This window comes from Nannospalax galili, unplaced genomic scaffold (genome assembly GCF_000622305.1).
Source record: "Nannospalax galili isolate Female #2095 unplaced genomic scaffold, S.galili_v1.0 scaffold149, whole genome shotgun sequence".
NCBI lineage: Eukaryota > Metazoa > Chordata > Mammalia > Rodentia > Spalacidae > Nannospalax > Nannospalax galili.
In genome coordinates, this window is record NW_008359763.1 from 111,575 (window position 1) to 135,049 (window position 23,475).

The 23,475-nt window shown below is 40.5% G+C and overlaps 1 protein-coding gene across 1 annotated transcript; it reads right to left on the minus strand.

Moving 5' to 3' along the window:
- Positions 1-207: 207 nt before the first annotated feature.
- Rbm44 (RNA binding motif protein 44) lies at positions 208-19,727 on the minus strand. The gene is made up of 15 exons (XM_008823673.1): positions 19,655-19,727; positions 17,002-17,506; positions 15,840-16,887; positions 15,550-15,608; positions 13,920-14,090; positions 12,893-13,076; positions 12,794-12,816; positions 12,593-12,677; positions 9,654-9,762; positions 8,948-9,073; positions 5,511-5,590; positions 5,345-5,418; positions 3,056-3,344; positions 459-604; positions 208-331 (listed from the first exon to the last, which is right to left on the minus strand). Exons 1-15 carry the CDS (start codon positions 19,725-19,727, stop codon positions 208-210), a joined length of 3,096 nt encoding a protein of 1,031 aa, XP_008821895.1.
- Positions 19,728-23,475: the final 3,748 nt, after the last annotated feature.

The following is a 23,475-nucleotide window of genomic DNA, read 5'->3' on the forward strand; positions in this document are numbered from 1 at the left end:
CTGCTGCTCCTGCTCCAGCCACCTCTGCCACCATGCCTCTCTGCCATGACAGACTGTAATTCCCCTGGAACCGTAAGCTCAAATAAACTCTTCCTTCTATAAATTGCTTTGGTCAGTGTTTCTATCACAGCAACAGAAAAGTGACTAATACACTGTTTTAACTTAAAATCAATCTTTATGTTTACCTTTGTACTGCTTCATCTATCCCTAATGGGAAACTGAGTTTCTCAGAAAAGATGAAGTCATTTCCACAATAGCGCTAATAGACAAGCCATTCAGAAAACCTTTATGATTCACTCTCACTTCCTGAAGAGCATTTATAATGCGGTCTCTAGACAAAAGGAGAACACACATAAGCATTTCCGTTACCAAAGGATCATGTTTTGAACATGGCTAGATTTGATAGTATTACATCTTCACACAAAAGCTTAAAGTCAGTGGTGGAACAATTTTATTACCTGCTGACTTCTGGGTGCAGCTCAGCCAGCCTTTTCGTGATCTTGGTAAAGCTACGAAGGTTCAATGTATTTGGAGGTATGGGCTGAACAGGTATCTCAGGTAATAACCTAATAGAGTCAATCTGTTTACAATTTTTCTTGACACCCTAAATGAAAGAATAGAATGAATATGTGATATGAGAAAAAGAGGTACAGGAAACATCTAGAAAGTTGTGGGAACTTGGAATACAGTTCATCACACACGGTAACAAGTTTCTTCATGTACTTGTACCCAGGGCTCATAGCGTGCGTTCTTTACAGTTTCCCTCTACTAACCCCATGGCCCACAACCACAGCTTATCGGACCAAAGAGTGTTATTTCTAAAATAACGAACACCAATATTACAGACTATGTCCAACAGATCCCCTGCCTATGGAATTGGAACATGAAGCAAATGAATTGTTTTCAGCTTGCAAACACTGCAGTTAGAATTAAGCCAAACAAAGGCAAGTGGAGGAACAAAGTAGTGAGCAGAGAAAACCAGCATGAAGAGAGAAGCAGTGTTAGAGAAAAGGGCACAGAGGTTCAGTGACAAAACTCCCGTGCACCCCACAGTTCCCAAACCTCCACCTCAGCTCCCAGTATACCGTTTCCTTCTTTCCTACCCTGAATTCAAACTATGTACCCCTAAAATGCACCCTAATCATAAGGTGTCCATGAAATGAAGGGAGAATTTTAAAAAGGAATGATATGATGCCCAATGCCAAAAAAGCCAGGTGGTCAAGAAGGCGGCAAATGGTGGAAAGACCCGTAGAAAGGTGGCCAGTGACAATGGACAGAACAGTTTAAATAAAAATTTAGAGAATGAGCCGGGCGTAGTGGCGCACTCCTGTAGTCCCAGCACTTGGGAGGCAGAGGCAGGCAGATCTCTGTGAGTTCAAGGCTAGCCTGGTCTACATAGTGAGTTCCAGGCCAGCTGGGGCTGTAGGGAGACCCTGTCTCATAAAGACCAAAAAAAAAAAAAATTTAAGAGAATGAAGTCAGACTATTAGGACAAAGAGAAGTGACCCAACAAGACACTTAGTACAAACTACATCATTTCGAAGACTGGCAGTAAAAGCAGGGCACACAAGGCTAAGTTCAAGTAATGCACATGAAAATCCTGCCAAGGCTGTGTGTGGATAGAAAGAGAAAGGTCTGACAAGAAAGGCCATCATGAGAACTTTGTAGCTACAGCCATGTCGTCTGTGAGTTGCCTGCTCTCCTGAATTCTCCAGGGAAGTGCAATTTCCCTTTTCTTCTTCATGCTTTTCTTACTAAACTTGCTTTCTTTAAGGCTTTGGGCTGCCCCTACTATCTCGCATTTCTTTACTTTTTCTCTGAAGCTTCCACGTGTCTGACCCCCACGCAGGCTCTAACCCTGCTCGTGGCCTCAGGCCTTTCTTTCTTCCTACCATTCACCTCCCTAAGGCAGTGACAAGATGACCAGCTCACCTGCCCTGAGGATTTTTTTCTTTAAAATTTTAATAAGACTGTAAAAGCATAAAAAAAAATGCCATCACTAATGCTGTAAAAAGAATCAGGGAAGGACTGGATAGAGCACACTGGGATACATTCGTACAGTAAGCATTGGCGCAAGAGAATTTCTTTTGGACTACTGAAACCCTTTGATTTTAGTGGCTGATACTTGCCTATATGCATATATCTAAGGCTGTGAACACCAAAATACGAATGAATCTTACTATACATAAAAAAAAAATGTTAAATGCCTACCACATACCAGGCATTTTTGATGAGCAAAACTTTATCATATTCTAAGAGTCATTTAAAACCTCAACGAGGTAAAGACGAGGGTTATGAAAACAAAACAGCTACATTTTATAGTTTTAAGAAGTATGAGGCTGGGGCTGGGCGGAAGGCTCAGCAGTCAAGAGCACTAATTGCTCTTGCAGAGGACCTGGGTTCGATTCTGAGCACCCACATGGCGCCTGATAGCTGTTAACTCCAGCACTCTCTTCTGATCTCTGCGGGCATTGTATGACATGGATGTACTTGTTACATGCAGGCTCATCACTCATACATATAAAAATAAAATAACAAAAATAAAAAGGAAGTATGAGGTAAGGTTGCCGCAGGGTGGAGGTAATGATAAAATAATAATGACTTATAGTCCTGTTGAAGAATAGACAGAAAAAACCTGCAAAGGACGGCAAAGAACCCAGTCAAAAAGAATGAGTTTCTCTCTGGCCAGATTTGGAAGCAGTCAGATTTCTCCCTCAGATGAACTGCAGCTGGACAAAAGCAAGTTAGGATGGACCCAAGATTTAAAAAATACCTTAAAAGCTGGGTGTGGAGGTGCATGCCTTTAATCCCAGCATTCAGAGGGCAGAGGCAGGAGGATCTTTGTGAATTAGAGGCCAACCTGGTCTACATAGTGAGTTCCAGGACAGCCAGGACTACAATGAAACCCTAGCTCAAAAGGATAATAACCCTACCCCTGGGGGAAAAAAAAAAAAAAACCAAGCCAAACACAAACAAAAAGCATCTTGACTGATCTGCCATCCCTGCAGAAAGATGGCAGATACCAGACCACTCGTGATGAGCTGAGAAAACTCACCTCCTGGTCCAAAGAGGAAAATTCACGGTCTTGCTCAGATTCCAGCCGCCTTGGTCTAGTTTTGGGCAATCGAGGAACAGAGGAGACTGAGATACCTTCTTTGTTGGTGTTTTTCTCCAAATGATTCAGACTAACTTTGTTTCCACTTTTGGCGCAAAGTCGTGCTGTGTATTCTCCAGGAGTTTTCACAAGCCGCACAGTTACAGATTTTCCATTTATTTCTATACCATTCATTTCCTTCACAGCCATCTTTGCATCATTGTTGTTTGTAAAAGCAAGAGATGCGTATCTAACATATAAAAACAGAACACCAGATGGATCTCTGTTACTGACTTTAATGCGAACTTATAACTACTGGCTGAAAACACTTTCACAGGAAAATCTGCTCTTCACAATGAAAAGGTTCTTATATTTACTTAAAGTGAGTGGAATATTTATTCAGGCTAACTAAACACAAAACAAATGAAAGAAGGGAAATACGATAATTTGTACAAATTATGAATTATTGCCAGCCGTGGTGGTACATACCTTTAGTCCCAGCACTCGGGAGGCAGAGGCAGGCGGATCTCTGTGAGTTCAAGGCCAGCCTGATCTACATAGTGAGTTCCAGGCCATCTGGGGCTACGGGAAGACCTTGTCTCAAAAAGACCAAAAAAATTATGAATTATTATTGTATGCCAAAAACTAATATTTTAAATTGCAAAGTTGATACATGACAGACTCGCACAGATTTTTGGTCGAAGGGCAAGTGGCTATACATACTAAAAATTAAGGTTAATTTTTATATACAATTACAAACTCTAGATGGCTCAAAGGCTTAAATGTAAAAGGCAATTTTTTTAACATTTAGCAGAATATATGAAAATGTGTTTATATAATCAGTAGTGAAAAAATGCATTAAAAAAAGGTAGAAAATCTAATCAGATTTTTAATAATAAAGTTGAGAAAGCTGGCCATTAAACCAACACCCTACGTAGAGTGTGAATGGAACCATGTGTACTGCATCTTAAGCAACTGCTCACAAATGATGGGACTACAGACATAACTATACAATCTTTTATTTTTTGCATTTAATTGTATTTTCAAAATTTATATACAGAATGTGTCTACTTTTTAATATTTAATATGTTTGCAATGCCCATGACAGTCAGAAGAGGGCACTGGATCCCCTGGAACTGGAGTTACATGTGGGTGCTGGGAATTAAACCTAGGTCCTCTGCAAAAGCAGCCAGTGCTTTTAACCACTGAGTCATCTGTCCAGCCCCAGAATGTATATTTTAAAGAAGAAAAAAACTTAAGAAGACTTTTTTAAGGATTCAAAAGGATATCAAGAAAATTATATGACGTATAATACTCCTAGGGATTATAGCACTAGTTTAACATAAAGAAATACACTGTCAGTATGTCAGTGGGTCATGTACAAGCCCGTGGTCTAAAAAGGGACTACAATGAATACAAACACGTAGTTGAGCAAATTTCATCTCCAACCACAAGCAAAATCTTTAATTGATGTCTTCATCTCTGAAATAGCTACCATCCTCAAAAAAAGCCAGAAAAGCATCTCCATAAAATCGTCATCATTGAAACTTTTGAATCACCTGTAAATGTCTGAGTAGCAACACATAAAGCTAAAACCATGTGTGTGTGAGCGAGAGACAGAGAGAGAGGTAGCTACCTACCTAAAAATATAAAAACTTAAAAAGTAATTAAAATGAGACATAATAAAGAAGGACACTGTTTTTGTGCCAGGCTTTCTGTGGCTTTACTCCTAGGGATTCGCACATCCAGTTACAGTGGTTTCCCAACAACGCATGGAGGCACTATTACCCTCACTTTACAAAGAGGACATCTAGAGGCCAAGCAGCTACCTCAAATTCATTCATCAAGGTAATGAAGGAGTTGGGAATTGAACCAGTCATGTATTTCTAGAATGCTTTCTCTTAATACACTCTGCTTCCTCTTTGAAATTTTATGTAAATAGGTAAAGTATACAAAAACCAGCCACTCCCTATATACCACAAAGACATTAAAAAGTACACAGAAAGGGACCATGGGTACTGGTGCATGTCCCTCATCTCAACACTTAGAAGTCTGAAGCAGAATCGTTAACAGTCTGGACTACACAGGAAAATCAAGTCTCAGAAAAAAAAAGTACAGACAGGAAGATCTGATAAAATTCCAATTAGTTAGTGCACCTCTCTGTTTATGTGGCTGCTATGGGACTGGCCCTGACTACTCAAGTCTAGGACAGGACATCTGCTGCACACTGAGTGAATGTGGGAAACACACCTGTAATTGGTAGGAGAGTCAAAAATTGAAACTTCAGAAACTTGGTATTTCTGGAAATGAGACCACAAATCAGCCTAAAAGAATAAAAAATTTGTGAAAGGCAGAAAAAAATCATAATAACTAATAACTTTGAAAATGAAACCCCCCAAAGAGACCCTGGGCATACCTCAGATACTGAAGAACAAAGACCACCAAGATGTATCAAGAAGCCTTTATCTCTTTTCAGCAATTCAACGGTCTTCATTTCTGCTTATGGAGAAATGCAATAGACAACGGGAATGCCCTCTGGGATGTCAGTATTGTAAAGAGAAATGTCTGCATTGATTATTCCTTTTCTTTCTAATTACAAAATTTACTGATTGATTTACTGTGCAGGTATATGTTCATGTGTGGACATGTGCACGCAACAGTGCATGCATATGGAGGTCAGAGGATGACTCCTGGGAGTTGGTTCCGCCCTTTTACTATGTGGGTTCTGGGGACTGGACTCAGGTTGTAAGGCATGGCAACAAGTGCCTTTACCTGCTGAGTCATCTCTCAGATCATACAAAGCTTGTTTCAAAAAGTTAGAAAATAGAGCAGCAGGATGCCGAGCATGTGAAAGTGCCTGCTGTCAAGCCTGACCACCCAAGTGAGATCCTGAGAAAACCAGCTCTTGGAAGTTGTCTTCTGACCGCCACACATGTACCCGGGAACACACATGCCTATACACAGGCACACAAAATAAATTAACAAAAATAAAGTTAGAAAATGTCAGCACTAAACCAAGCATGGTGCTGCACACCTGTAACCTCGGCACTGAGAAGGCTGGGGAAGGAGGTTCATGGGTTCAGGGCCACCTTGGACTACACAGTGCAACCTTTCTTCAGTAACAAGCAAAAATCCCAACAAAAACCAAACCAAAATACCTAACAAAAAACCCAAAGGCCAAAAAAAAAAAAAAACAAAGCTTCACTAGATTGACTACAAGAGCCTGGAATATTAATTCTAAGATTTCTCTACATTATTCATATCATCTCAAAGAGGCTCGCTCAGTCAGTCAATGTGAAGTCTCTTGGAACTCAAAGTATATCAACTGCATTGTAACTAAGAAAAAGTTAAGTATCTCTGATTCAGACAAGTACTACCCAGAGCTCAGGTGTGCACAGGATTTGAACTCCGTAGTCACACCGCTGGCTAGGGCTAGTGCTCTGAAAACTCATGGCGTTGCTGGGGGACAGGAGAGCACAAGAACCTTGGATTAGTAAAGGGTAGGTGTGCACCCTGTGATAATGAGAAGAACACACTCAAGACAAAAGGACAGCCAGGCGCGGTGCTGCACACTCTTAATCCCAGCACTCGGGAGGCAGAGGCATGTGGATCTCTATGAGATCGAGGTCAGCCTGGTCTACATAGCAAGTTCTAGGCCAGCTGGAGATACAGGGAGAACCTGTCTCAAAAAAAAAAAAAAAAAAAAAAAAAAAAAAAATCATTTAAGCATCACCTTTCCAAATAACTTGATTTTAAATATCACAAAGCTAGGATTATAGATTTTTGTTTGATAAAAATATTTAAAATTCTTTAGGCTCTTAGTGGTCTCTATTGTGAAAAAAAAATCAGATTCAAAATGAAAAAGATTCACATTCACTAAACTCTGATTTAGATTACTATCAAATTCTATGCCTGGCACAGAGCAGGTACATCAATATTTAATGAGTCCTTACTTTTGTGCATTCTAGTGTTTATACTACAGGTCTGCAATTCTGTTTTTCATTAATCATAGTAGTACCCTCTCCTCACGTAATGCCCATGAAAATTATATGAGGCTGCAATTGTTATTTCCATTTTGTAGATGAGGATGTGGAGGCCTTCCCAGCTTTTCTCATTAATCTGTCAAGAGGTAGTGTTGGATTCACAGTCCCCCATTGCTAGGCAAATAATACCTAACCTTCTTCATTAATTTATTCAATCTGTTAATCTGCTTGGTAAAAAGATGCCTTAATGAGGACACAAGGAAGCTTTCTTTATAGGTTAGATCAAAAAAATATATTATTTTAATTTTACGTGTATTGCCTGTATGTATGTAAGTGCACCCGTGTCATGCAATGCCCATGGCGGTCAGAAAAGGGCATTGGATTCCCTGGAAATGGAGTTACAGATGGTTGTTAGCCACCATGTAGGTACTGGGAATCAAACCTGGGTCCTCTGCAAAAGCAGCCCATGCTGTTAACTGCTGAGCCATCTCTCCAGTCCTCTAGTTTAGATCTTGACATGGAATGGAGCTGGAGTACAGCAGAACAGCAGTGAAGAGAAGACGGGGTTCACACACCACCTCACGTTTTACAAGTCCAGTAAAAAACATCTACCACAGACCATGTGGGTGAGCAGTGTGTCTGGCACTGGAGACAGGCAGTGAACAAAACCCACACAAATCTGAGCTCACCTAGCTAGTGAAGGTGTGAAGGCAGTCAATACAAACCAAGTAAGCAAAACATACAATATGTGATGGATTACATGGAGAGGAAAGAAAAGAAAGACAATAAAATTAGATGACAAAATGTTATTTTGATTGCACACATACATCACACATATGCATAAAGAAATAAAGGAAAGTCACTGAATAATATGCCCAGTGGTTATCTAGCAATTTTAATTTTCTCATACTTTTATATTTTATTTAAGATCTTAATGAGCATTATTTCTACATGTTCAAAAATTAGAATAAACCATTGCTATAATGGAAAATAAAAATTCACAAAAATTGGAAAAATAAAGTAGCATAAATGCTGGAAACGACAGGAAACAAACAGCATGTTTCCTCATATGCAGAATCTGTCTACAGATTCTGTGAAGGCAGGAGGACTGTTCAGGGAAGGAAGGTGACCAGTGGGAGGATAGGTAATGAGGGGGGTTTGCTGAACATGAACAATTACAATGACATGCATGTGAAATGTCAAAGTGAAGCCCCTGATTTGTTATGCTTTTAGTTATTTTTTTGAAGTTAAAAAACAACAGTAAAGGAGAGAGAAAGTGAGAGCTCTCTACTGCTGAGCCACTTCTCAAGCCCTAGTTTTCAACTCTTTAAAAATTTTTTTTAGAACAGGCTGGCCTCAAACTCAAAGAAATCCACCTGCCTCTGCCTCCTGAGTGCTGGATTAAGGGCATGGACCATCATGGCTGGTTTGGGTTTTCAACTCTTAACAGTAGTTTGATAGAGTAGCACGGCTGCGTAATGGCAACAAGAAGCCTGCTGGTATTGCCAGGCACCCTCCGAGGGACAGAGCCTGCTGGGGGGGGCGGGCAGGATAAAAGGATGCCACGAAGGAGTACTGATGCTGACCTTGAGCTGGAAGGAAGAACACTGTGCCTAGCACCCATCTGCTGAGTAAATCCTGGATTTAAGCTTTAAGCAGTTTTCTTAAAGAGGAATGAACATTTAATACTGCCTTGCTCTTTAAAAATAAAATCACTTCTAACTGGCCCATTTGTTCACTTTTCAAATATTTATAAGGAACAGGCACAATCAGGAATAAAATATTTTAATGGTTTGTCTTCCCCAAAATACAAAAGCACCATTTTCCAGTAAGCTGGGCTGGGGTTTCTCTGTATGTTCTTAGAACCAACCTAATGGGAACTTTGGACTCCACCTGCTCTGCTCCAGGAGACTATCTTGTATTCCTGAGACGTCGGCTCCCATCAGCTTCTCTTTTGCATCAAACCATTCTTCACTTATTTCAGAGCAGTTTCTGCCTAAGATATTGAGTGCAGTAAATCATGAACTGTGCATGTTTAACTCTCAGAAACACAAGTCAATGAGTGAGCAGTGACCACTGTCCTGTGCATGAGCCTAAAGATAAGCATTGGCAGAACCAGTGGTCAGCATGAGGTGCCAAGGTCTCAGTAGTCACTGAATAAAGCTCTCTTTAGTCTGAATGATCAGCTCCCTAGTGTTCTTTTAATTAACCTGGATTCCAACTTACAAAGAGCCTCATCTTCTCATTCCTAAATTAATCTTTACTGATGAAAAGTTATATATTTCCACAAAAACTAGTAAATGAGCTCCAGTTCTTCAATTCAGTAAAACTGATAATCATTTTGGAGTGATTATACTCTTTTAAGGAAAAGCTAATGAATACTAGGGACATTTTAAACATTATTTATTTTCTGGTAGCTATACAAAATAATAGTTTTTGTAGCCAGCTGGCCTGCAACTCACTGTGTAGATCATGCTGACCTTGATCTCACAGGGATCCACCTCCTCTGCCTCATGAGTGCTGGGACTAAAGGCACGGCCACTGTGCTGTCTGAAACAATACACTGGTATACTTACGTTTATCATCAAGCCTCAGTTGATCAATGTTGATGTCACCATTTCTTAAACCATCTTTCTTGGGTGATTTATCTTGTTTAGGATGACTGCTGTCAGATAAAACAGTCATCTGGGGATTAAATAAAAACAGCAACAAAAATAAGGCCTGACAGGTGTGGTGCACCGTGTTCTTCGCTGTCAGTAACGAGGACCATGAGAACAAATCATGAGCTGACTCAGTGAGGAGACCCAGCCCAACTCTTGGTTCATGTCAGTTAGAATTAGGATTCTAATTCTGTAGACAGTCAGAGTACACATAGTACTATTATTTGGCAAAATGCATATTTGAGTTGATTTCTGAGATATTAACCTTTTATACATGTTGATGTCTAGCTTTTGTTTGTGGGAAAGAAACAATCCTGTAACAGTGAGTTATTCTCTACACTTGAATTGTAAAAGGAGAGCCATTTATGGGCTAAGACTTAGTTCATGGGTAGAGTGTTCACCTAGCATCATGGGTGAGGGACTGTTTTTGGTCTTCAGTATTATAAAAAAACAAAAAATCAGAACCAAAAAACCCCAAACAAAACAACAAGAACAACAACAAAACCAAACTCAAAACCAAGAAAGCCAGATCAACCTGAACTTAACCCCCAGAACCTACAAGGTAGATGAGAGAACTGACTCCCAGAAATTGTCCTTTGACCTGTACATGTGCACCATGGTACACACATAAACCCACACAAAATAAATAAAAATACAAAAAAGTATCTTGTATTGTTTTATAGTCAAAACTAAAACTAAAAATATTATTTTTGCAGGGGCTGGAGAGATGGCTCAGGGGCTAAGAGCACTGACTGCTCTTGCAGAGGACCTAAGATCTATTCCTAGCACCCACATGGCGGCTACAAACCACCTTTAACTCCAGTACCAGGGTGTACTTACACACATTCAGGCAGTCATACACATTAAATAAAAATGATAAAAAATTGTATTTGTATCTTTTAATTTTTATTTTTAAATATTTTAGTATTTTTATTTTATGTGTATGAGTATATTGCCTGAATGTATGTAAGTGCATCCATTTTCTGTGAAGCCTGTGGAGGTCCAAAGAGGGCATCGGAGCTCTTGAAACTGGAGTTACAGATGGTTGTTAAGCACCATGTGGGTACTGGGAACTGAACCCAGGTCTTCTGCAAGAGGAGCCAGTACTCTTAACTGCTGAGCCATCTCACCAGTCCCTTACCGTAATTTTTTATTATTCAGATTTTGTTTCTGCAGTGTTTGGAGACTGAACTGGGGCCTTGTGCAGCTAGGCAAGTGTTCTACCAGAGCTGCGGTCCCAGCACTACCTGTGTATTTAAAATTAGTATTTACATTCTGTTCTGAATAGGCTATTTCACTGTTACATTACAACAGGGAGAACAACGTATGTTGTTCAATGGCTGAATGATTTTAAAAATGGCAACAAATTTGCTTATATAAAACTTTTGCTTTGGGGCTGGAGAGATGGCTCAGGGGTTAAGAGCACTGGCTGCTCTTGCTGAGGACCTGGGATTCATTCCCAACATCTGGAACTCTGGTTTCAGGGGATCTGATGCCTTCTTCTGTCCTCCACGGGCATTGCATAACACCTGTACACTTACACACCTGCAGGCAAATCACTCATCACATAAAATAAAAACTAATAAATAGGTTTATTAGCACATGGGAATCAGAGTCCAGATAGGTCAGAAGCTATATGGGAGAGCCTAATACTATTATTCTGCCAAAAAGATATAATATTAAACTGACTCCTTATGATCTCACTGTGCAGATCACTCATTCACTATGTAGACCCGGCTGGCCTTAAACTTGTGGTGATCCTCCTGCCACTGCCTCGAGTGCTGAGATTACAGACATGTGCCACCACATCTGGCTTGCAATGTGTTCTCATAACATTAAGCCACCTTTCTTGGTTGTTGTATGACAAATATTTCCTTAGGGGAATAAGAAAGATTGGGAAAAGTGTGAGACAAATTTCATAAAGGAAGAATTAAATCTTTCTTTGGTCAGAATGAGTGAAATATTACTTTACCTCACAAAATGAAAAAATTAGATAGTGATCTGGTCCTTCTGGCTCATGATGATGCTGGCAATGCATCGTGATGCCGGGACAGTCCCAGTTAATGTCAGGGCACATTACTGGTTACTGTTCCTTTCACCGTCTAGTCTCCTTACTCACCACAATTGATGACAACTGCTGGATCAAGAATCGGCCTACATACACCACGTTCCTTCTGCTCAGCCACACTCTTCAAATGGAGGTACCCAAAGAAAGCAAGCGAACTTCTGAGAAGGGGCGAGATGGTTTCTGAAAAGTCCCTGTTCACTTAGCGGCTAGGGAACTAAATTTTAAACTGATGAACTTTAAAAAACATTCTGGGAGCTAGAGAGAGTTCAGCTGGCAAAATGCTTGTCATACAAGCACAAGAACCTGGGTTTGATCGTCAGCCCCACATAAAAAGCTGAGCACGGTGGCACATACTTGTAATCCCAGGACTGGAGACAGCTGAATCTCCAGAACGCACGTAAAAGCCGGACGTAAAATGCAGATCTGTAATCCCAGCTGTCCTATGGCTGGTGGTTGGGAGGTGTTGACAACATAATTCCTAGAAGCCTGTGGGCCAGATGGCCTGGCATTTGCAGTGGTGAGCCAGGCACCCTGTCTCAAGGTACACGTTGAGGACTGAAACCAGAGGTTGTCCTCTGTCCTCCACACACCAGTCCTGGCACAAGCCTGTGTGATTGCACTCACATACATACAGACAATGATTAAAAAGCATGCACACAGAAAGTGTATGGCTCCTAAAGAATATCACAAAGGTTGACCGCTAGCGTCCACACGCATGCACACACATATACTTACACACCTGAACATACACAACACACAGGAATATCATCCCCCCACCAATTCTCACTTGTGACAATGTCTTTTTTAGGCTTAGAGAAACATCAACATCAGGTACACTTTGATTATCTAGGTCAGAATCCGCTCCTGAAAAGCTGAACAGATAAACAATTCATTAAAGATTTTCGGTGTTCCGAGTAAGTTAAATTTTTAATTATGTGGATTAAGCAGGTTTAGGACAAGTTCCAAATGAGATGAAATAGTAACTTACTCACGTGACTCTTCTTTTATCAGCTGGAAACAGAAAAGAAAACACTTAATGCATTTTCTGTCTGGGGGGAGCAAAGGCCTACCCTGAAGACATACACACCTTGGAGGCAAAAGTGGAGAAAGCAGATAACAGCTTGGACTCTACTGACAGTGGGGGCAGCTCCTCCAGCGGTACGCCCTTCTGGATTTTTTCTTTCAAATTCATGTATCTAACTTTTAAGTCTCCCCAGACAGACAGGAGTGCTGATCCTAATTCCTTCTTAGCAAAATCACTTGGCAAATTCCTGTTCAAGTTAAGTTCACAAAACTAAATTATTTAGGCTCAAGTCATCCATTGAACACTACCGTTATTTCATGTACTTACTTCTAATGCTACCAGATCTTTAATTTTATCAGTTAAGTAAAAGAAAATGAAACACTGTAGATACATTTTTCTAGGGGCAGTACAAGCAACCCTTGATAGATAAGCCAGAAAGACTGACAGCAGAAGTCCCTGACTGACTTTATCCTTACTTGGACTTTATAAAGAAACAGCACAGCTATTTCTTTTACTAGATTCATTATTGCAACCATGTCCTACCATGACATTCAACTGCTTTTTTATTAGTTTGTTTTTAATTTTTTGAGACAGGCTCTCTTCCTGGCATGGAACTTACTAGACAAACTAGTCTAGCTTCCAACTCACTGTAATCTTTTCAAGTGCTAGGAGTATAAGTGTGTGCCATCACACTTGGGAAATATACTACTTTTTAAAGTTCATTACCCTTAAGAAAACTAATAAACCAAGTTATATCACACATTTGTCCTTCAAAAATTGAAATGAGCTGTCCAGAATAAACCTATTAAGATATAGTTCTAGGAAATCAGATTTAAAATTATGAGGCTGGAGAAATGGCTCAGCAGTTAAGAGTACTGGTTGCTCTTGCAGAGGACTCAAGTTTGGCTTCCAGCACCCACATGGTGGTTCATAACCACCTGTAACTCTAGTTCTAGGGAATCCAGTGCCTTCTTCTGGCCTCCATGGGCATTGCACACATGTGGTACACTTACATACATGTAGGCAAAACACTCATACACATAAACTCTAAAAAGATTTTAAATAAAACATATTTAAAATTAATAACCACCTATTTAATCCTGCTCTGTTTCCCATGACGAGTTTGTAAATGTCACAACAGTGGTGATGGCACATCTGATAGCAAACATTCAGAAGGTGCATCTCTGCCTTTACGGCTCTCTCTTTTGCTTTCTGACAGCACTTTGATGGCAAATCCATCTCCTCACAAAGCTGAAATTCCCTGTAAAACAAAAGACAGGACTAGGTAAGAGTCCAACATTTTTCTACAATAATGACATGTTTCTTTCTAGAGCAGATGTTTAGTGTCTTATGTTTCCTGTCAAGTTTAAATCAATACCTAATTCCTATTCCAATTCAATGTCCTAGGGACACATTAACAACTTCTTCAGGAAAGCAGATATCAAGAGTCAAGGAAGCAACTTACAAATTCATGGGTTTTTCCCCCAACCTAAGCCATAACTTCATTTATTCCGAATCAGTGAGGTTTTTCCCCAATCTTCTCAGTCAAGGTTTTTTTTTTAAACAGTTACAAGCACTTAAAGTTGAAATTGTCATTAAATATATCACAGAAAACAGGCACAGTTTTTATTAGTAATTAAGAGTCATTAATATAAATATAGTGTTGTGATATTTCAAGAAGCCTCAAATCTGGTCAAAGAGATGGCTCAGTGGGTAAAGGTCCTTGACTCCAAGACTAACAACCCGAGTTCAGTCTCCTGGATTCACATGATGTAAGGAGAGAAATGACTCCTGCAAGTTGTCCTTTGACTTCCAAATGCCCTCATACCTCCAAATAAATTAAATAAATAAATAAATAAGAAATAAATGTAATTAAAGAAAAATTTTAGGGGCTGGAGAGATGGTTCAGCAGTTAAAAGCACTACGCAGGGTCTGGGTTCAGTTCTCAGCAAACACATGATGGCTCCCAACTGTCTATAACTCTAGTACCAGGGGATCTGACACCCTTTTCTGACTTCCATGGCAGCAGGTGTACACTTGATGCACTTACGTATGTGCAACAGGCAAGCATTAATACAACACAATTTTTTTAAGCCCAAGTCACTACAGTTTTTGAGTGTTAACAGTTACTGAAGTTTTTTCTCCCTTCTTCTAAATACCAGTTGCTAGCCACGGTTACTTTGGAAATCAACTTTTAAATTTAATCTTATGGCTTTGGGGTACCAGATTAAACTCAGAGGAAAAGGACTTGATCCAGAGCACGACGGCTCAGCTGGCTTCCTGTCTCCTCACTCTCACTTCCTGAGTATGTCTTCTGTGTTGTTATTAGTAAGTACAAAGGGAAACCAGTGATGACTTACAGTTAAGATCAGAATACTTCAGTACATGTTATTTATTTCTCAAATATATGACATTTTCCAAAGGTGCTATTTTGTTTTAATCTATGGGTGGTTCAAAAGAAAGAAAACAAAAAAGATCGGTATGGATTTGGTTTGAACAAGAAAATACAAGATGCCATCATGTCTGAAGGAAGTGCTGAGACTACAAGCTCTTCATAAAAAGAGCTTTAACATATGTAGTTTTAATACCTGTTTACTAGAAAGTGGGTAAATTATAAAATTTCCTACAATCCATTCAAATCTCCTTGGTTAAATACACACAGAAAATAAATACCATGTGAGTTTTCCACACATCTTCCCAGGCTTCTGTGTCTGACATACCTCTCAGGGTATTTCTTTACATCTGTGGTAGCAGATGTTTTTCTCAATTCCAAGAATGTCTGAAAACAATGCAAAATGAAATTATAACTATATGACGAACAATGCATGTTGTATCTGGAGTTCCAAAATGGTAAAATGTAAAACCAAACTTTGAAATAACTTTGCAGCAGTATCTGCCAGCAGAGGACAGCCTGTGGCCAATCTACATACCCCTCCCTTCACCCAGCACTCTTCTGGAAGCCCTCAGTACAGTGAGCCCAAGCAGCATTCGCCTGTCTTAATGATTTTACCTCATTTAGGGGATTTCCATTAGGCTTTAAGCAGTCAGCTGAGAGAGAGCGTCCCAGTCCTTTTGGTATAGCCATCCGCACATCTGCACAGTCACGATTGCATGACCAATCTGTACTACAAGCCACACTTCGCCTTTCACATTGCCAGTCATCAGGTCGGTTTTTACTGACCCTCATTCTTTCCGTGTTGCTTGGTAAGGACATCACAGAAGACCTTGCACTTGTTGCCCTGCTGGCTGTGTAAGAAGCCCCAAGATCAGCACTCACATCCAGCATCTGGTTAACTGTGACTGTGCAACTTGCTGCATCCGGCAACGACTGAAGACACGTTTCTTTCAAAGCATGAGAACATGTTTTACCTATGGCACTGCTTTTTAGGAGCTGCGGGGAGCTGTCCTCTACTCCTGCCTGCTTGTCTGTGATGGCAATCCTTGGTAGCATAGGAGAAAAACCAAAGGCTGGGTTAGGGGTGCTTTGAAGGCTTTTATATTGTGAAGAGCCACAGAGAGAAATGACCGAGTCATCAAAGATAGAGGACCCGCAAGTCTGGTAATCTTTATCAGCCTGGGGTAATGTGCCAGGACTTTCAAGGTGCTGTAATGATCTGTTCTTAACAATTCCATCTCCACAAAAACCTTTACTTTCAGTTGTTTGAGAGCTCTTTTCTTCAGCATAGATTTTGGTGTTTAGTGGTTTCTGAGGATGTAAGAGAGAAGTCCTTCTTTGTACAAAGTCATCAAGTGCTGCATGGCATGGCAGACTGAGCTCTTGCTGTTTACCCTTTCCATGCTTTGGTCCATGATGTTCTTTTAACATGTCAGAATCCTGAAATTTAAAAGCACCAGGTGGACAATCTTGTGCAAAACCATTAAGTGAGTCCAAAGAGGTAACAGGACCGCTTTCTAACTTAGCATGGCTATCTTCTAAATCGCTAACACATTTAACTTCATAACCTGAAATTTCCAATTCATCAGCATACAGATTAGATATGCTTAATGCTTTTGCTTGGTCAAAAGATAAGTAGTTGCTTATGTGCTCCTGCTGTGTGCTGTGATGCTCCTGCTGTGCGCTGTGATGCTCCTGCTGTTTGCTGGGATGCTCCTGCTGTTCGCTGTGATGCTCCTGCTGTGCGCTGTGATGCTCCTGCTGTGCGCTGTGATACTCCTGCTGTGCGCTGTGATACTCCTGCTGGGAGTCGTCCGTGTCGTTCTTCTGCACATCTTCAGCAGCTTCCTCGTAGTCGGTGTCGAAACTCTTGTGAGTTATTTCGAATCCAATGCCATTATGACCTTGAGGTTCTAAAATATTAAAAAACACCTCCTCACTTTTGTGCATGTTAGGATGTAATTCTGAACATAAACGAGTAAGATTTTCATTCTTAAGTTTTGACTCTGAATAATGTATGGAGTACGTTTCATTCAAAAAGGCACAGTCAATACCGTCTTCAAACTCACTGGACTGAGAGAAAGCACTCTCTGTGTTAGTATCTTGATTTACTGAAAAAGATGGCTCCATTAAATCTGTCTTGTCAACACTGTTGATTTTGTCGTCATTAGTTCTTGGCCCTAGAGCCAAGGAGTCCCATTCATCGTCAGGAAAAGTCAATTTGACTTCGTTACAACCACTTGAAGATAAAAAATTGTCTTTCTTAGGATTAGATGGTTTATCTAATTAAAAAAAAAGAAAACGTTAACATTACATAAATTAAACACTAGAAAAAAAACTCTAGACACACTCTTGTCTAAGTCCCTTCCAATGCTGGAATACTTTCTTTTTCACTTTATTTACAAATACAAAAATTCCTTACAATAGCTAAACCAAACTGAACTCTGTCTCCTAATCAACTATGTCAAAGTCCGAGCCCCAGTGTGATGGCTGTTAAAGGTGGACCTTTGGAGATAATCAGGTTTAGATGGGGCCATGAGAGTAGGACCCTCTTAATAGGATTAGTTGCCTTTAAAAGACATCAGAGAGAGCTTGCTTCTTTTTTTCTCATGTCAGGACACACATCATATGATGACATAGTAAGAACCATTTACCAGCCAGGAAGAGGTGCCCGATGAGAACCTGGCCACCCTGCACCTGGACCTCACACCTCACCACCCTGCACCTGGACCTCACTTCAGTCCTAGAACTATGAGAAAATCATCTGTGGCTGTTGAAACCACTTAATTGATGATGTTTTGTTGTAGCAAGGATGACCCAAGGGGCAAGATTCTTCTTCAATTCTGACCATGGTAAGGGCCTTTTATTTACAGAGCAGTCACTTTGTGGACAGGTCTAAAATAAACTTTTTTCTTATAATGTTATTTAATACACTTTGGAGTGCCACTGGTGTCAGCATAAACCAGGAAGGCTAAGACCCAGTGCTGTTCCCACAAACCTATGGCTTTCATAAGGGTTATAGATAAGGACAGAGAAAACCTATCACAGTGAAAGAAAAGTTCTGACAGTTGTGCTAATAGATCAGGAAAATTCGAGGAGAAAGGAAACACAGGTTTTGAGGGGAACACTTGATATTTATCAAGTGTTTTCAAATAAAACAGACAAGATCTTCTTAGGTAACTCCAACAGCAAATGTATGAGAAGGGACATGGCCTTCTGAGGAAACTGAGACAGCTTGATTGGAGTGACGAGCTCTAGAATGACAGCATGTGAATGGGTAGGGGCCTCTCATAAGGTGCTAGGAGTTTGGCTCTTATTCTAAGGATGGAAGGCCATTGAAAGGCTCTTAGAGGTAGTCATGTGACTGGAACTGAGCTGGAGGAAGCTATGGCAACATAAGAATGAAGCTTAGAAAGGGAAGCCAGGCTGACCAAGATGCAGAGAGGATGCTAATACAGAAGCTCCACCACATGACACACACCCCTAACTGTGCAATGAGGCCAAACGCAATTTTTAAAAATTTATCTTGTTTATTTACTTAACCTTATTTACTTTTAAATGTATGAGTGCTAGGCCTGCAATGTAGGTTAGGGCACCCGTGTCGTGCACTTCCTCAGCCTTGGACAGAAGAGGCCGTCGGATCCCCTGAACTGGAGTTACAGACAGTTGTTAGCTGCCATGTGGGTGTTGGGATTCAAACCCAGGTCTTCTGCAAGAACAGCCAGTGTTCTTAAGCACTAAGCAATTTCTCCAGCCCAGAATCTTAGAAAAGAGTAATGACTTTATGTCCAATGTATTCTGGAATTTTCTATTTCATTTTATAAAAAAGCACAATTAGCTTACCTGATGTCATGATTAACTAATGTCTGCTTAAGTACCATTCTAAGATTTACAACTTGAAACTTGAGTTGAATGGAAATGTTCAGAACTAAGTAGGTAAGGATCTTAATGAGGAGCAGGGTAGAAGGTAGGAGAGAAAAAGTTATGGGGTCAGGGGAAGAAAATAAAGAGCTCAGATCAGGCAAAGGGAGTCTGAAGTTACTGGTAAAAAACCCAGATGTAAGCTGTAACACATATGGGGCTGAACCTTAAAAGATTTGTATAGGGTCATTTTTGTCTCTCGAGGCCACTGATTATTTGATTTTATAGCTGTAATATAAGCAGGTTAATTAATTTATTGCTTTTTAAAGACCTTTTTTCTGTCTTGTCATATTAAAGTTATAACAGATTAATTAAATAGATCAGTCCTTTCTTCTCCAGACTTCTGAGATCTGTATCTTTCACCTTCCTTACTACTGATGGAATTTGCAAAGTTAAAAACATGTGGAGCTGTACCACCTCGTTGGGAGAAAGGTTTAAGAATCACTGAAGGGAGAACTGTGTGGTGCCCTTACACGTGGCACCTTCTCCAAGTGGTCTGGACCCCTTACCTTTTTGAAGGTTTCTTCCATTTCTGTGGTAGCTTTTACCAGGGTCTGTTTCTACCATCACAGTGGCTTGCATGGTTCAAAGATGTATATTCTATAAATGTATAATAATCAACTATTAGTATACTGGCATCAAATGAAAAGGACTATGAAGTGCCGGATGGTAAATACTCTAATATGGGAGGGCTAAAAATAAAACTGTACAACTTTTCTTTTTCTGGTGACAGGGTCTCATGTATCCCAAGCTGGCCTCATTCGCCATGCAGCTAAGGATGACCTTGAATGTCTGATCCTCTTGTGTTGGGAGCACAGGTATGTACCTGATGTATGGGGTATTATGATAAAACCCAGAGCTTGGTGCATGCTATACAAACACTAAGAATTGAGCTACTATCTCTAGCCCCTGAGTAACTGTTTTAAAAGCATGAATTTGCAGCTATATTTAAAAAGCCATCAATACATTCATTTAAATTTCTATGGAACATGAAATATAATGCCAGGTCAACAAAAAGTCATAATAATAGTCTTAAAGTCTAATATGTAAATCTATTTGTTGATAAAAACTGTTTCCAAAATAAATTGTATACTTATGAGAAACCACAGGGGGTGGGAAAACAGGTCAGTGGGTCAGAGTGCTTGCTGAAAGCATGGCATTTTGTTTTGACCTTGATCCCTATTGTCTATGCTAAAAAAAAAGAAAAGCTGGGTATGGGGATGTACACCTTTAATTCCAGCACTCAAGAGGCAGAGGCAGGTGGATCTCTGTGATATGAAAGCCGCCCTGGTCTACACAGTGAGTTCCAGGCCAGCTGGAGATACAAGGAGACTCTGTCTAAAAAAACGAAAACCAGGGGCTGGACAGACAGCTCAGCAGTAAAGAGCACTGGCTGCTCTTGCAGAGGACCTGGGTTTGGTTCCCAGCACCCACATGGCAGCTAACAACTGTCTGTAACTCCAGTCCCAGGGGATCTGACAGCCTCTTCTGACCTCCGTGGGCATAGCATGACATGGGTGGACTTACCTATATACAGGTAAAACACTCATACACATAAAATAAAAATAAAAAAATAAAACATTGAAAAAAACAAAACCCAAACCAAAACAGGCACCATGCCTGTAATCCTAGCACTGAGAGGCAGAAGACAGGAGGATCCCTGGGGGATCACTAGCCATCCATGGTAGCCAATCGGTGGGCTTCATGTTCAGTGAGAAATCCTATTTCAAAAAATAACACAGAAGGCAGGAGGCTCTGTGGTTAAAATGATCTGCTGCTCTTCCAGAGGACCTGTTTGATTTCCAGCACCCACATGGTGCCTTGCAAGTGCTTGTATGTACAAGGTGCACATACTTGCATTCAAGTACACTCACATACATAAAATAAATAAATCCTTAAAAAATCAGATGGAGAGAGATATCAACCTCTGGCCTCCATGGGCACATGCATAGTGTGGTCATACTCATACACATTTACACGCATTTATATATACAACACTCACACACACACATTAAAAACCAACAACACAGTACATTCATACACTATTATCTTCCAGCATCAAAAAGAAACAAACTGTGGATCTATGACCTCACGGTTAATCTTAACATCACATTACAGTGAGAGAAGCTCGACAAGAGGGTACTGAGGTACTGATGTGATGGCCGCACCACTTCATAACACACCGAACATAACTTAAAATGAGGAAAACATACTGCAATAGAGATGTTTTAAAAAGTTAGTAACAGTGATTCTTTTTGGCCTAGCTGCACATGAGGAAGTACAAGCTAGTCCTCAGGAGGGAAATCAAGATACCGTAATGGGCACATGTGTGATCTAGAGGAGACTAGCACCTTTAAAAAGATGAGGTTTCTTTGATGAAATTCTAGTGATTTGGTATCACAAAGGTTCTTGGTAAGTCTAAAAAAAAAAAAGGAACTAATTCTCAAACTATTTCAATCAATGACCTTCAAAAAACCATTTACATCCACTTTCCCTCTTCTACAATGAGAAGGCATTTTAAGGCAGATGTTGTCTGATGGAGACAGCCTCTGTAGCTCTGAATCCTGACATTTTTTTTACATGTTTTTATGTTGCGTATGAGTGCTTTGCCTGCATGTGTGTATGTGCACCCATGTGTGCAATGCCAGCAGAGGAGAGAAGAGGGTGTTAGATTCCCTGGAACTGGAATTATACATGGTTGTTAGCTGCTGTGTAGGTCCTGGGAACCAAACCCCAGACCTCTGCAAGAACAGTCACTGCTCTTAAACACTGAGTCATCTCCCCAGCCCTGATTCTAACTTTAATAATAGTGAATCATTGTGAGGAAGAAGTCACAGCTCATGTGCTCACTAGGAATAAACCTGACCAAAGACATTAAAGAGCTCTACAATGAAAATTTTAAATCATTAAAGAAAGAGGTTGAGGAAGACACCAGAAGTTGGAAGGACCTCCCATGCTCATGGATTGAAGCATATTGTGAAAATGACCATCCTACCAAAAGCCATTTATAGATTCAATGCAATGCCAATCAAAATCCCCATGACGTTTTTCACAGAATTGGAAAAAATCATCCTAAGATTCATATGGAAGCACAAAAGACCTTGGATAGCCAAAGCAACTCCGAGCACAAAGAGCAATGCTGGGGGGAATACTATACCAGATTTGAAACTATATTACAGAGCTATAGCCATAAAAACAATATGGTACTGGTAAAGCCTGAAGCTTTGAAACAGTTAGAAGAAAACATTGGCAATAACCTACAAGATATAGGTGTAGGAAAAGATTTTCTAAACTGGACATCGACTTCCCAGGAAACAAGGTCAAGAATCAACAAATGGGACCTCATTATTCTTTATTTTTTAATTTTTTTTATAGAAGCAGGAGTTTATTTGGCCTACAGTCCTGGGGAATAAGAGCCATCATGGCAGGAAGGCATGGCAGCAGAGATGGCTGGAGCAGAAAACTGAGAGCTCACCTCTTCAAGAGGGCACAGGAAGCAGAGAGTTAAACTGGAAACGGGACAAGGCTACAAACTCTCAGACCTGCCCCAAGTGACCTGCTTCTACCAGTAAGCTCATACCTCCTAAAGCTCCCAAAAGAGCACCACCAACTGGGGACCAAGTGTTCAAATACTTGGATAATATGGGAAATATTCAAACCACCACCTTCTACCCCTGGGCCTCATAGACTCATGACCATATCATAATGCAAAATGCATTTATTTCCATTTTTAAAATCCCTATGGTCTTTAACTGTCTCAACACTCTTAAACCACCCAAATTCTGTTCTGAGACTCAAAGAGCTCTCTTAATAGTAATCCCACGTAAAGTAAAAATGCAAACCAAATACTTGCAACTTATAATGGCACACAGTACACATTCCCATTCCATGAGGGAGGAAAAGGGGCACAGTGAGGAAATACTGGAACAAAACAGGACTGAAAACCAGCAGGCAAACACCAACTCCCGCAGCTCCATGCCCAGTGTCTGTGACTTTGGTTCTGAAGGACTGAGAGGACTGTCTCACAGCTACGCTGCCTGCGTTATGTTCTCTCTTTGGGGCTGGTGCCGTGCCCTCTGCCGGTTCTCCTGGGCAGGTGTCTCATGGCTCTGGCATCTCCAACATCTTGGAGTCTCCGTTGCCAACGAAGCTTGACCTTCACAACTTCACACAATGGCCTCTTAGGGCTTTTTAGAAACTCAAATGAAAGAAAACAAGTATCAGACAAATCTAACAGAGGGTTAAAACAGAAAGCCACCAGGGGAAAAGGAGAATCTGCTGGCAGTGAAGTAGCACGCACAGCAGTCCCAAGTGCTCTGGGAGGCTGAGG